The sequence below is a fragment of the Narcine bancroftii genome, chromosome 7, assembly GCF_036971445.1.
Source record: "Narcine bancroftii isolate sNarBan1 chromosome 7, sNarBan1.hap1, whole genome shotgun sequence".
Taxonomy (NCBI): Eukaryota; Metazoa; Chordata; class Chondrichthyes; order Torpediniformes; family Narcinidae; genus Narcine; species Narcine bancroftii.
This window is the reverse complement of record NC_091475.1, coordinates 64,292,531-64,307,072: the sequence shown is the minus strand read 5'-3', so window position 1 is coordinate 64,307,072 and position 14,542 is coordinate 64,292,531. Positions and strand designations below refer to the sequence as shown.

The 14,542-nt window shown below is 44.7% G+C and overlaps 2 protein-coding genes across 4 annotated transcripts in view; one reads left to right on the top strand and one right to left on the bottom strand.

Annotated features, from left to right (window-relative positions):
• Positions 1 to 1,772, top strand: part of zrsr2 (zinc finger (CCCH type), RNA-binding motif and serine/arginine rich 2) — a 66,045-nt gene extending 64,273 nt beyond the window's left edge. The window contains exons 12-13 of the mRNA XM_069892454.1: positions 177 to 1,044; positions 1,320 to 1,772. Of these exons, the coding sequence (XP_069748555.1) occupies positions 177 to 1,042 (866 nt within the window). The 3' untranslated portion in view covers positions 1,043 to 1,044; positions 1,320 to 1,772. The remainder of the gene's footprint in view (positions 1 to 176; positions 1,045 to 1,319) is intronic.
• A 10,215-nt stretch (positions 1,773 to 11,987) lies between these two features.
• Positions 11,988 to 14,542, bottom strand: part of LOC138738976 (AP-1 complex subunit sigma-2) — a 52,666-nt gene continuing 50,111 nt past the window's right edge. For all 3 annotated transcript variants that reach the window (XR_011341917.1, XM_069890261.1, XM_069890260.1), the window contains one exon: positions 11,988 to 13,109. Coding sequence is in view for 1 of the 3 variants with exons in the window: in XM_069890260.1 (XP_069746361.1) it covers positions 13,062 to 13,109 (48 nt within the window). In the remaining 2 variants the exon portion in view is untranslated. The remainder of the gene's footprint in view (positions 13,110 to 14,542) is intronic.

The following is a 14,542-nucleotide window of genomic DNA, read 5'->3' as shown; positions in this document are numbered from 1 at the left end:
GGTGTTCTAGCTTCATTTTGTGCATTGATCCAATAGAATCTGCCAATCCAAGTGAATGCTTGAATTAACAGTTGATAGTTTCAAAGTTTTCACTTGGCCTATCCATTTGTAGGCAGTCCTTGTTATTGCTATGCTATCAGGAGCCAGTTACATTTTTAATAATACTCTCTTAACAGGACTTTATGAAAGGCGTAAGTGCCCCAGAGGGAAACATTGCAACTTCCTTCATGTGTTCCGGAATCCTAACAATGAATTCTGGGAGGCCGATCGAGATCTTTGCATGTCACCAGACCAAAGAAGACCTTATCCTAACAAGTACTCCGAGAGGCGAGAAAGAGCAAACCATCATTATGACAACCACTGTCGATCTAGGAGGAGGTACAGTTGTAGTCCTGCCAAGAAGCAGAGGAGGTTAGGAGAACCTGAAAGGAAAAGGAGGAGAAGCAGAGATGGAAGATGGTCGCAGAGGTCCAGGAGCAGGAGCCAGGACAGAAAACGGTCACGGAGCAGGGAGAGGTATCGGAGAAGCCGGAGTAAGGAAGGTCGAAGATCACAGAGGTCCCGGAGTAGAAGTCCAGAACAATGGAGGTCCAAAAGCAGGGAAAGATGCCGATATAAGTCGAGGAGCAGGAGCGTAGACCGGTCACTGAGCAGAAGTCCATCCAGATCCAGGAGTAAAAGTCAAGATCGCACTAACAGCAAGAAAAGGTCACAGTCTAGAAGTAGAAGTCCTCGTCATGGGTGGAAGAGGAAAAGTAAGAGAGAATCAGAAAGCAAAGAGAAAAGAAGCAAGAAGAAGGCAAAAAAAGAGAAAAAAGCCAAGAGCAGATCTGAAAACAAATCAAAAGACTCTAAAACAAGAAGATCAGAAAGTGATCCTAGACAATCACCAGCTAGTTCAATAGGGAAAGATGCACACGTCACTGTGGACCATTCTGATATAAGAAGCCTTTCTACTTCTCCAAGTGCGAAGAGCTCTGCAAGCGAAACAACACCTGCCAAACTGGAAGACTCAACTGAGGCAGAAGCTATTGATGAATGAAGGTAACTTGTAATGTTGAAATTTGTCCAAGAATAAACAAGGGCTCCTGCAATATTACTGCAAAACCTTGCAATGTGGTCAACCTGAGTGAGAAGCAAGAGGTTGGGGTTCGGGTAGGGAAAATGAGGAGGAGAAATGGACTTGGGTGGAGATGGGGATGGAGCAGAGGAGGTAAGTGGGAATGGCACTGAAGCAGAATAAATTCCCTTCGGTTTTCTCCTGCAGATGCTGGTGTGAAGTGGTTATGTGTATTCCAATTCATTATCCTTCCTTCCAGGTGCGGTGCTGATAGGTTCCCCTCAATGGAATCTTGATCTTCGGTTGCTCATCAAAGCTCCCTGAAGCAGAAGAAGACTCTAAAGGGTGTAGCAGTCTCGGAAAGACGTCAGACTTTGCATGCTGTTGACAGCTTGATGGACCCTGAAAGAGTATAGAATCCTTTTGCAATATTTTTTTGCAGCCAAGATCAGTGTGTCTTGAGGTATGCCACATGGAAAGCAGCTGTGATAACTTGCACCTTGAGGTTTTCCCCACTTTGCTGTTTCAGAATAAGATGCACAGCTACCCAGTGCCATACTCTGTGGAAATGCCTGCTTAAACCAGCACTGGCATAGTGGCCTCCCATCCTCTGAATGTACATTGGGATATAGTCACACTTTGGTCAACTCTGTTTATATATGGATATGCAAAATCTTAGTATCTTGTTAATTAAAATTAAGACTTTCAGTAACTGATGGTAATCTTTATTTCATTTGCGAAGTGCCAATGTGGATCATTTAAGTAGCATAAACGTTTTCAGATCTGGGGTTATACGAGGTCCCTAGTTCCCTGAAAAAGACCTCGAGTAGTTAGGATGGTAAATGGGGCATTGAGTATAACAGGAAGGAGATGACATTGTAGCAATATAAAACACTATTTAGGCAACAGTTCTGGTTATCCCAACCCAGGAAGGATGTAGAGGGTTCGGAAAGGGGACTGAAGAGGTTTATCATACCAGGATGTTCCCAAGTGCCAGAGTACGGAATGTCTCAGAGGGAGGGTGAGCACCCAAGTGCTGAAGCCCACGTAGGGACCAATGATGTGGGTAGTGATGAGGTCCTGCAAAGTGTTCAGGGAGTTGTGCTTTAAGAATTATTTTCCAGAACTCGATAGACTCAGGATCAGTACCCATGGATTGGAGAGTAGCTAATGTTACCCCACTATTTAAAAAGGGGGGGTAGAGAAAAAGCGGGGAATTATAGGCCTGTGAGCCTTGCATCAATAGTGGGCAAAATGATGGAATCCATTATTAAGGATGTAATAGCGGAACATATGACTAGCAGAGCAGGGATCAGACAGAGTCAACATGGATTTACAAAAGGTAAATCGTGCTTGACAAATCTATTGGAATTCTTTGAGATGGTGACAGGTAAAATAGATGGGGGAGAGCCAGTGGATGTGGTGTACCTGGATTTCCAAAAGGCCTTCGATAAGGTCCCACATAAATGACTGGCATGCAAAATCAAGGCTCATGGGATTGGGGGAAAGGTATTGATGTGGATTGAGAACTGGCTGGCAGATGGAATACAGAGAGTTGGGATAAACGGCTCATTTTCTGAGTGGCAGGCGGTGACCAGTGGGGTGCCACAGGGATCTGTACTGGAACGCCAGCTGTTCACAATTTACATTAATGATCTAGATGAGGGGATTGGATGTAATATCTCCAAATTTGCAGACGACACTAAGCTAGGAGGGGTTGTGTGCACTGAAGAGGGGGTCAGGAAGCTCCAGTGTGATTTGGATAAATTGGGGGACTGGGCAGATACATGGCAGATGCACTACAATGTGGATAAATGTGAGGTTATCCACTTGGGTAATACAAACCGGATGGCAGATTACTATTTGAATGGCAATAGATTAGGAGATGGGGAAGTGCAGAGAGACCTAGGGGTTCTTGTGCATCAGTCACTGAAGGCGAGCATGTAGGTACAGCAGGCGGTTAAAAAGGCAAATGGTATGTTGGCCTTCATATTAAGAGGGTTTGAGTATGGGAATAAGGATACCTTACTGCAGCTGTACAGAGCCTTGGTGAGACCACACGTGGAGTATTGTGTGCAGTTTTGGTCGCCTTATCTGAGGAAGGATGTTCTTGCAATGGAGGGAGAGCAAAGGCGATTCACCAGCTGATACCTGGAATGGCAGGAATAACTTATGAGGAAAGATTGTGCAATTTGGGATTGTACTCGCTGGAGTTTAGAAGATTGAGAGGGGATCTCATAGAAACATATAAAATTCTGGCAGGACTGGAGAGAATGGATGTTTCCAATGGTGGGGGAGTCCAGAACCCGGGGCCATGGTTCAAGGATAATAGGCAAACCATTTAGAACCGAGATGAGGAGGAATTTCTTTATCCAGAGGGTGGTGAATCTGTGGAATTCATTGCCACAGAGAGCAGTAGAGGCAGGTTCATTGAATATATTTAAGAGGAAATTAGATATATTTCTTCAGTATAAGGGAATTAGGAGTTGTGGAGAGAAGGCGGGGACGGGGTACTGAACTTTAAGATCAGCCATGATCTCATTGAATGGCAGAGCAGGCACAAAGGACCGAATGACCTACTGCTTCTATCTTCTATGTTTCAAAGACAGGACCTCCAGGGTTGTGATCTCAGGATTGCTACCTGTGCTGCATGCCTCTGAGGTTGAAAATAGAAGGAAAATGAAGCTTAACACCTGGCTAAAGACAGTGCAGGAAGGAGGGCTTCAAGTTTCTGTATCATTGGGCTCTGTTCCAAGGAAGGTGGGACCTGTCTTGGTGGGGCTGTTTGCATCTCAACTGGAAAGGGATTCATATTCATGTTCTCTGGTGGGAGGGTAAATTAGATTTGCAGGAGGAAGGGAGCTGGGAACTAGAGTATCAGAGAGAATAGTGGAGCAGCGATAGAAAATGTTCAGACTGCATGTAAGATAGGAATCAAAGGGTTGTGAAATAATTTTCCGAAGTATGTCTATTATGTTTTTAGATAGAATTTGTATGATTATACTGGTCTGAAGAATGTCTGAGATCTCGGCATTGGTCGATCGCACATGAATGACCAAAACTCGATCTCTGTTTCCTTACACCAGTTGAGACAGACAGTAATTAAAGAGGCAGGACTTGCAACGCACATCATTGATACGTGCTGTTCTTTAACCTGTTGTTCACGGTTAACTTTGTTCTGGGAACTTTACGATGGGTCAAGGAGGTAAAATATCAGAAGGGGCGCAGGTTAGTAGAAACCGGAAAAGTCAAATGTTAACCACATCTGGCTGGGAGTGCCCAGATGGAAAATCGGGGGGTGGTCCTCCAATTTACGGGTGGTCTAGGTGGGATAGTGCATAAGGCCATGGACCGACATGTGAGTGTGATACAGATGAAATGGCTACTGCTGCAGGCGGAATCCAGGTGCTCAGCAAAGCAATCTCCCATTCTGCGCCCCGTCTCTCTGATAAAGAGAAAGCTACAAAGGGAGTACCAGATGTCCTATGGATAGACACATGAAGTGTTGCTTCACTTGAAAGGCCTGTTTGAGGCTGCAGACCGTGGCGAGGAAGAAGGTGTGGCTTCAAGCCTGGCACCTTCTGCGGCCATGGGAAGATGGAGGAGGCTTAATGGGTGGGGAGGGATGAGTGCACTAGGGAGTCGCAAAAGGAGCTGTCCTGACGGAAGGCAGAAGGGAGGAAAAGGGAAGATGTGTTTGATGGTGGGATTCTGTTAAGTGTCGGAAATTCCAACGGATAATGTGGAGGCTGGTGGGTGAGGAGCTGGGCTCCTGAGATGGAGTCACAAGAGATCCAGGAAGGAGAGGGTATTCTTGGAGATGGACCAGGTGAGTTTGAGATTGAGGTGGAAGTTGGCTGTGGTCGAAGTTGAAAAGCTCATCGCAGGTAGATGAGGCAGCCCCGATGTAGTCGTCTATATTACTGGAGGAAGAGCTGAGGTGCTTGACTGTGTAGGCTTGTAGCATGGAATACTCCATGAAGCCCACAAACAAGCAGTTGTAGCTGAGACCCATGAGGGTACCCATGGCTACTATTGATTTGGAGGAAGTGAGATGAGTTGAAGGAGTTATTTAGAGTGAGTTCAAGCTGCCAGGCGGAGGAGGGTGGTGGTAGAGGGTGACTGGTCGGGTCTTTGGTCCAGGAAGAAGCAAAGTGCTTTCAAACCTGTGTGGGGGATATCGTGACAATGAAGTTAGGGGAATCTGGTCATTGAGGAGATGGAGGGCATGTGAGGTATTGCATATGTAGGTGAGAAGGGATTGGACCAAGGGAGAAAAAAATAGAGTCGAGGTAAGGTGAAACTTGTTCAGGCAGAAACAATGGGATGGTTGGGTTTGTGTATCTTGGGCTGAAGGTAGAAACGAGCAGTGTGGGGGCGGGAGACTGGTGGCAGTGGAAAGAGGTGACCAGAGGTGATGAGGCTGGAAATGATGTTAGAGACAGTGCTTTGATGTGTAATGGTGGGGTCTTGTGGGAAGGGTAAGTAGGAGGAGGTGTCTGAGAGCTGTCATCTTGCCTCTGCATGATAGACGACAGTGTGCTAGACCACCACAGCACCACCCTTATTTGAGGGTTTGCTGGGGGGAGAAGCAGGGTAGGGGGTAACCCTAGAGAAGTGGGGGGGGAGATAAGGTCTGTGGGTTAGGGGGGTTGGGATGAAGAGGGAGCGGGGGGGGAGATGGTGGTGTGGGAGGGAGAGGGGTAGTGGGATAGGGAAGGGTAAGGAGTAGTGAGTGGGATGAGTAAAGGATCCAGATCTGCACCACAGTAGGTGTCTTATGTCAGGAGCATGTGGTCAGAGTCATTGTGGGAAACTCTGGCCCAGGGCGGTTGGGGCTCAAGTGAGAATTGGAGGCATCAGCCTCAGGACTTCTTTCAGGTAGGTGGATTGGGTCAACACTGGAGTCAGCGGTCGAAGTGGCAATTATGTATTTTTACCTTTGCTGTATATAAAGGATGCTGTTTGACCTGCTGAATTTTTCCACTATTGTGTTTTTACTTCAACCACAGTGCCTTTAGTTCATTGATTATTCAGGAATAATGACAGTGGGGGAAAAGCTGTCCTTGTGCCGCTGAGTGCTTGTCTTTCAGCTCCTGTACCTTTTCCCTGATGGTAGCAGAGTGAAGAGGGCATGGCCTGGGTGGTGGGGGCGGGGGGGGGGTCTTTGACATGTACATGTCCTTGATGGAGTGAAGTCTGATGCCCGTGATGTTGCAGGCTGAGTTAACCCTCTGGAGTTTATTCTTGTCCTGTGAGTTGGCACCTCCATACCAGGCAGTGATGCAACCAGTCAGAATGCTCTCCACGGTACACCTTGTAGAAGTTTTCGAGAGTCTTTGATGACATACTGAATCTCCTCAGGCACCTCACAAAGTATAACCACTGGCAAGCCACCTTCATGATTTCATTGACATGGAGGCTTGGAGATGTTCACACTCAGGAGTTTCAAGTTCTTGACCCTCTCCACTACTGAGCCCTCAATGAGGACTGAATTGTGTTCCCTGACTTACTCCTGAAGTCCACAATAATCTCCTTGGTTTTGCTAACGTTGAACACAAGGTTGTTGTCGTTACACCACTCAACAAGCTGATCTATCTCCCTCTTGTACGCTTCCTCATTGTTGTTTGTGATTCTGCGGACAACTGGTGTCATCGGCAAACTTGTCGATCGCATTGGAATTGTGTCTGGCCCCACAGACATGGGTGTATAAGGAGTAGAGCAGTGGGCTAAGCACTCATCCTTTGGGTGCACCTGTGTTGATGATCAGTGAGAAGGAGACGTATCCAATTCGTACTGACTTGTGGTCTTCCAATGAGAAAGTCAAGGATCCAGTTGCAGAGGCCAAAGGTTTGGAGCTTCTCGACCAGCACTGAGGAAATAATGGTGTTGATGGCCAAGCTGTAATCATTGTATGTATGAATTGACTTTTCTCAAGGTGATCCGGAGCTGAGTGGAGAACCAGTGATATTGCATCTGATGTGGCGTGGTTATGATGCTAGGCGAATTGCAGCCAGTCCAGACCTTTGCATAGGACCATGTTAATTCTAGTCATGACCCACCTTATTTCATTACACTAGATGGGAGTGGGAGTGTTACGGACTGGGTAGTCATTGGGGCAGCTCACTCTGCTCTTCTTGGGGACTGGTTCTATTGAATCCTCACCCTGATTAAAGTCCTTTTCTTAGGTATATTCATTTAGGATCTCCCCAACCTCCTTTATTCTTAAGTCACCTTCATTCTTCTCATCCTTCTTCACATAAGTATAGAATTCCTTGGGATTCTCCTTAATCCAATCTCATGCCCCCTTCAAGCTTTCCCAAGTCTTTAAGCTCCTTCCTGGCTACCGTATACTTATCATGATCCTTTCCTGGTTCCTATAGTTAATGTGTTTTTCCTCTTGACCAGTTGCCTCACCTGCTTCGTCAACCTCCGTTCCTTTTTCCTTCCACCTTTTCCCTGTCTCAGTGGGGCAAACTCATCCCGAACCCCATGCGAGTCATCTCTAAACATTCTCCACTTCTGTGCTTTATCCTGTGAACATCTGTTCCTGGTTCATCCCATCATAATTAGGCTTTCCAATTTTCTCTGCTTTGTTCCTTGTTTTGGGATTTTGTGGTCACTGTCACAGAAATGCTTCCCCACCAAGAGGTCCACCACCTGACTAGGTTCCTTACTCAGAACAAGATCCAGTACGGCCTCTCCTCTCGTCGGCTGGTCCACATACTGTGTCAGGCCTTGGGTTCAAATTGTGAACTGGGGAAAGGCCAATTTTGATGAAATGAGAGGATGTGGAAAGCGAGAATTGGGACAATTGTTTTCTGGCAAGGATGTGCGAGGTAAATGGGAGGCCTTCAAAGGTGACATTTTGAGAGTACAGAGTTTGTATGTTACTGTCAGGATTAAAAGCAAGGTTAGCAGGCAGAGAGAACCTTGGCTTATGAGGACTATTGGGGATCTGGTTCATAGGGGAGAGGAGTATAGCAGGTTCAGTACAAGGAACAAGGAGCAAATGGATATAAAATGCAAGAAAGGATAGTAAGGGACAAAACTGGTCCTCTTGAAAATCAGTGGTCAACTCAGACCTTGAGGAAGGGGAGAGGAGTATAGCAGGTTCAGTACAAGGAACAAGGAGCAAATGGATATAAAATGCAAGAAAGGATAGTAAGGGACAAAACTGGTCCTCTTGAAAATCAGTGGTCAACTCAGACCTTGAGGAAGGCTAGTGTCAGAATTGCAGGCACCCCTGCACAAGCCATGCGTGTGGTGCGGAGGATTGGAGGGTAGCTCGTTGTTAATTGTTTTAAAAAAAGACAACAAATAATCCTGGAAATTATAGGTCAGAGAGTCTGTCGTCAGGTATTCTAAGAGATTGGAATAAGTATTTGGATAGCCAGATACTGATTAGGGACAGTCAACCTGGCTTTGTGCATGGCAGGTTGTGTTTAACCAATTTTAGTGTTTTTGAGGAAGTGACTGGGAAAGTTGGATTAGGAAAGGCTGGATGTTGTCTACTTTAGCAAGGTGTTTGACAGCAAACATACAGGTGTCCTGTATTTGATGTTAGTTTGGAAGGTTCAGTTGCTTGGTGTGCATGGTGAGGTAGTAAATTGGATTGGACATTGGTTTTACAGAAGCCAGTAAGAGGTGGTGGATGTTTGCCTCCCTGACTAGATCAGTGGTTTTTAAACTCACATCCTACTTTAAGTATTACATATTGCCATCGGTGCTCTGTGATTAGTCAGGGATTACACAAGATGGGATGTGGATGGGAAGGAAATGTTGAGAATCACTGCTCGAGACCCAATTGTTACTGAAATATGTTGCTTTAGAAAAATTGTCATTGGCCCATTTCCTTTGGGGTTATGAAACCGTGCACATAACGAGTAAATTAGGGATGATTAAAACAGTGGTTTTCCAACTTTTTCTTTCCATCGACTTTGGCCAAAATCATTGATCAAAGTATTGAATTGGGATGTTATGATGAAGTGGGCGAGGCCGGATTTTGTGTTCTGAGTGCAGGTTTGGTCACCTGACTACAGGAAGGATATTATTAAGATTGGGAGTGCAGAAGAGATTTGCAAGGATGTTGTTGGGACTTGAGGCATTGAGATACAGGGAAGGATTGGATGGGTAAGGACTTAATTACCTGGAGCACAGAAAAATGAGGGGTGAATTGATAGAGGTGCACAAAATTATGGTTAGACATAGATTAAAGCAAGCAGGCTTTTTTCACTGATGGTGGGTGAGATTAAAAACTAGAGGTCAGTGGTAAGAGATTGGAACAAGCTGCCAGTTGAATTGGTGAATGTGGCCTGAATTTTGACATTTAAGATAATATGGACGTAAATGGATGGGAGGGATATGGTCCAGATGCAGGTCAGTGGCACAAGGAAGAAGAATAATTCAGCACAAACGAGATGGGTTGAAGACCCATTTCTGTGCTGTCGTACTTTACAGTTCCATGAATGGTGATGGTTCAGGGAGAGGTCAACGGTGAGAGCTGGGTGTTGCTGTTCGTGAATGGTGATTGGAGGGGGGGGTCAGTGAGAGCTGGGTTGTCTTGTCCGTGAATGATGACGGGGTGGTCAGTGAGAGCTGGGTGTTCCTGTATGTAAATGGTGAATGGGGCAGGGGGGATCAGTGAGAACTGGGACCTTTTGTCTGTGAATGGTGATGGGGTGGGCGGGAGGTGGTCAGTGAGAGCTGGGTGTTGCTGTCCGTGAATGGTGATTGGAAGGGGGGGGGGGTCAGTGAGAGCTGGGTCTTCCTGTCTGTGAATGGTGATGGGGGAGTGGTGGTCAGTGAAAGCTGGGTGTTGGGGTCAGTGAGAGCTGGGTCTTCTTGTCTGTGAATGGTGAATGGGGGTGGGGGGGATCAGTGAGAACTGGGACCTTTTGTCTGTGAATGGTGATGGGATGGGCGGGAGGTGGTCAGTGAGAGCTGGGTGTTGCCGTCCGTGAATGGTGATTGGAAGGGGGGGGGGGTCAGTGAGAGCTGGGTCTTCTTGTCCGTGAATGTTGATGGGATGGGGGGTGGTGGTCAGTGAGAGCCGGGTGTTGCTGTCTGTGAATGGTGGTGGGGGGAGGGGGGGGAGTCGGTGAGAACTGGAACCATTTGTCTGTGAATGGTCATGAATCATGGTGGGGTCAGTAAGAGCTGTGTCTTCTTGTCTGAATAGTGAGCGGGTGGGGGGGGGGTGGTGGTCAGTGAGAGCTGGGTCTTCCTGTACGTGAATGGTGATGGATTGGGGGGGGGGGGGGGGTGTTGGGAAGTAACAGGTGGACTTGGGTGTTCTTGAACATCAGTCATAGGGTGGCATGCTTGGCGTACCAGTAGCTCAACACCTTCACAGCGCCAATGATTGGGTCCGGACCAGGTTTTGAATCCTGCGCTGCCTGTAAGGAGTTTGTACGTTCTCCCTGTGTCTGCATGGGTTTTCCCTGGGGGCTCCTGTTTCCTTCCACCCTTGTAAAACATACCGCTATTTTGGTTAATGGGGTGTAATTTGGGCAGCACAGACTCAAAGGACCAAACTGGCATGTAACATTACTGCATATCTAATTTTTAAAAACAATTATCACCAGAATTGAGGATTTTTTGTTGTCACAGTCCAAGCCTTGGCACATCATAACAGGAGACGAATGTGTGGTTTTGAATGATAGAACCTGGTGCTTGGCAAGATGGCGCTGACCTTAGTGTGAATAGGGACCGTGTACATGATTATAAATTGAGAAAGGATCTTGGGGAAACGTGTAGAATTTGAACAGGACTGGAGTGTTTGCAGTGGCTCTGCAGGGTCCTGCAGTCATGTCTCAGTGAGAACAGAATTCAGAAGAAATTCACCCACAGTCATGGTGACTGTTTGATGCCTCCTTAAGGATGACTCTAATAGAGGCAATAGAGGTAAATCCAGTGTGGCTTGAGACCAGCAGTTCTCAGTAGACCCAGGAAGAGGGTCAAGAACTTCAAATTCCTGGGTGTCAACATCTGTGAGGATCCTCCACATTGATGCAATCGCAAAGGCTCGCCTTTGTGAGCTGTCTGAGGCGGTTCAGTATGTTACCAAAGGCTCTCAAAAACTTTTACTATATTCGGGGAACCCAAGGTTGATATACAAAGGAGCATCTTTTACTGCAGGTCCTACCAGAATGTGACTTCCAAAATGTAGTTCCTCACTTTTCTGGATTACATTCCATCTACCCAATCTTCCTGCGGGTCTGCTTGCGGTATATAACCATATAACAATTTACAGTACAGAAACAGGCCATATTGGCCCTTCTAGTCTGCACCGATTTATGTGAAACTCCACTAGTTCCACCTACCCACTCCCATACCTATAACCTTCCAACTCCCCCCTATCGTCCATGTACTCCTCTTAAATGACAGAATTGACCCTGTCGCAACTACTACTTCCGGTAGATTACTGCACTTAGCCACCACTCTGAGTGAAGAAGCATCCTCATATTATCCTCAGACAACCTTTGCAATCTACGACTCCATGATTTACCAACCATGTCAAAGTCATTTGATGGGAATGTGGAGAGAATGTCATACCTATCTCCCTTCCCCATTAGCCTTATGGGACATTCCCAGTCTCAACCAATCTGGCTGGCTTCCCTTCCAATTCTGCATCCCATAGATGCTGCCTGTCCTTGCAATTTGTTATCCTGCTGAGCACATTAGGCTTTGCTTTTTTGAGAAACAATATTACCCTTTCACAGAAACCACTGCAGCATTATTTTAGTCCGAGGGAATAATAAACAAAGACAAGTAGCGACCCATTCCAAGTCAGTGAATGAATCTGCAGACCGTCCACATTTACTATGATCTATAATGAAGCACTAAAAAATAGTGCTTTGGTTTAATTATAAATCAGTTGCTTAATCTCCAAGGTACAATTTATTTTTATATAAAAGGACACTAATTCTGTGTCTTGTACATTTGTTTAATACTTTCAGTCATGTTCATAAAATGAAGACAAACTGCACATTACATTAAAGAATGTCTGACAAGCCTGCAACAGTTTTTGCACAATAAACCAAGCCATTTGTGCAAAAATAACATTTAAACAGCTGCAAATCAAGTTGATCGATCAGATTGGACTTGAAGAGCAGGATTATTTGCAAATGTGTATACTAATTGTTGAAAAATGCACAATAATACTAAAACCAGTTCATGGATAACAATGTCTCGGTGAAATAATCATAGGATGGATTGTGATCTAGAAACAATTGGAATGGTAATACATACTAACTTGAACAAACTCAAACACTGATCACAGATGTGGGGCAGTGGTGCCAGATCAATGGTTATATGGTTATTAGAAAGAGTCTTTTGGTCTTAGTGATTACAGCACATTGCAAAATTCAATCCCTTTCACATCCTTTGTAGTGCATTGTGATCACAGTCACCCTCAAAATACAATGATTTTCCAAGAGTCTTTGATGACTCATTCAAACAAAATTGAAGTACAAAGTTGTACAAGTTTGCCAATCTAAAAATAGACTGTTTTCAAACTTCAAAACCTGATTTTTAGATTGAGCTTTGACTGAAACGCTTGTACTGCACACAAAATCCTGACAGCTAATCACTCCAAAAGGAGATTTTTCACTTCAGCAAAGAACAAATAAATGTTCATTTATTTTTAAAGGGAGATAAAATTGCCCAATTCTTTTCCAGCGAATGCTAAACATTGGGAGAAGCCATGTTATTAGCAGCATCTCTTGTACACATTGCAAATGGTCATATTACTCTGCATTTCATCGTATTTTGGAAGAAGATTCTGCCATCCTCATTTTTAAGGCAAGTCTTCATTCAACTCATTTGGACTTCAATTTTCCCTTTTTGTCTCGAGAATAGTTAAAGAATGGCATGTTCAACTAAACAAATCACACAAATCCAGAAGGGCAGCATTGCACAATGTTAGCCATACATTAACAACCAAAGCAATAAGATTTAAATTTGAAAATCTGGGGCATCGTTCACTTTAACCGAAGACTTATGTCAGTCCAATTTCTTCAAGTACGCTACGAGGAGTCTCAGCTTCCTGCAGGGGCAAAATTAAAACACTTTGATAATCAAAATTAAATACAAAAAAATAGCATTGGAGTCATCGTGTTCAAGAGAAAACAAAAAATCTAAGAAGTGCAAAACGCAAGTGAAAAATCATGCATTTTTGAAAGCCAGATTGAAAAAAGTTGCCGTTTTCAAAGGTATTTTCTCCCATGAAATGCATTGCAGCATAGGAAGGGATGTTTCTGATCTGCAATCAGGCCAAGATGAGGTCCAAAACAGTAGTGTTTTGCAACTTCCTACTAGTATCACTCCAATGAGACCCACCCCCTCCCCCCAAATCGTGCTCCAGCCAAAATAAACCTGAGGGTAAAAGCTCCAGTGGGGCGGCTGAGAGCAACAAAAGCCCAAAGGTTTTCAGAGAAACGCACAGTCATTCATAAGGGGCAAGACATGAGGAATTTACAGGCAAGGTACAATTAATTACAACTTACTTTGACATCCTAATTAGGGGTGTAGCAAAAGAAAAGAAGAATAACTGTAAGGTCTCTTAAGACAGATCTGTTAGCCATGCTAATTAGCCTAACAGCAAATAGCATCTCACGACCTGAGATGGAAGAGATGGTGAACATTGCATGCAGACATGGATATGGGGGCAGCAATGGAGCAACTCACATTTCTCAGGACATGAACACATACTGCCTTTTACATCTTTTGGAAAAGTCAGTTATATTATTAGTTTGAAAGTGGCCATTATAATTGCAGTAATTATCCTCAAAAAGAACGCATCTCCAATGCGACCAATTTCCCAGCACCACTAACACCAGGGGCAATTTACAGCGGCCAATTTCCCAAATAGCCTTTGGGGCATGGGAGGAAACTGGAGCACCTCAGAAGGAGATGAAGGACCCACATGGTAACAGCAAGAGAGCCCAAACTCTACAGCTGAAGTTAGGACTGTGAGCCATGCAGCCCCAAAATACCACCAGTTCAGGTACAAAGTGAACGGAGAGGGGTTGAGTGGTCACGAGCTCAAGATGCCTCCATTGGCAAGTATACTTCTGTACATCCAGTCAAAGTCACCAATGTGTCAAAGATACAAACAAATCCCTTTTTTTATATATAAAGGAGTTTATGCCCAATCTTTACTGTTTTATTTCAATTATTTTTAAATTTTTACTGAAAAGTAATCCTGATGTGCAAGTAATTCATTTTCCTGCACATTTAACCCAACATGATTTATATACTAGGAGAATTCAAACACACTTGCATAATACATCATGAAATCACATTGCAACCCAAATTTCAAATTAAGATATCAAAATTTGTAAAATTTCTGCATTCATTTATAACCCGCGTATTAAACAGAATTTAAAGCTAAATGCAGAAAACAACACTAATGATAAATGGAAATAAATGGATTGGTGTCCAATCAGAACTGAAGCTCTGGGAGGGGAGAAGCCTGAC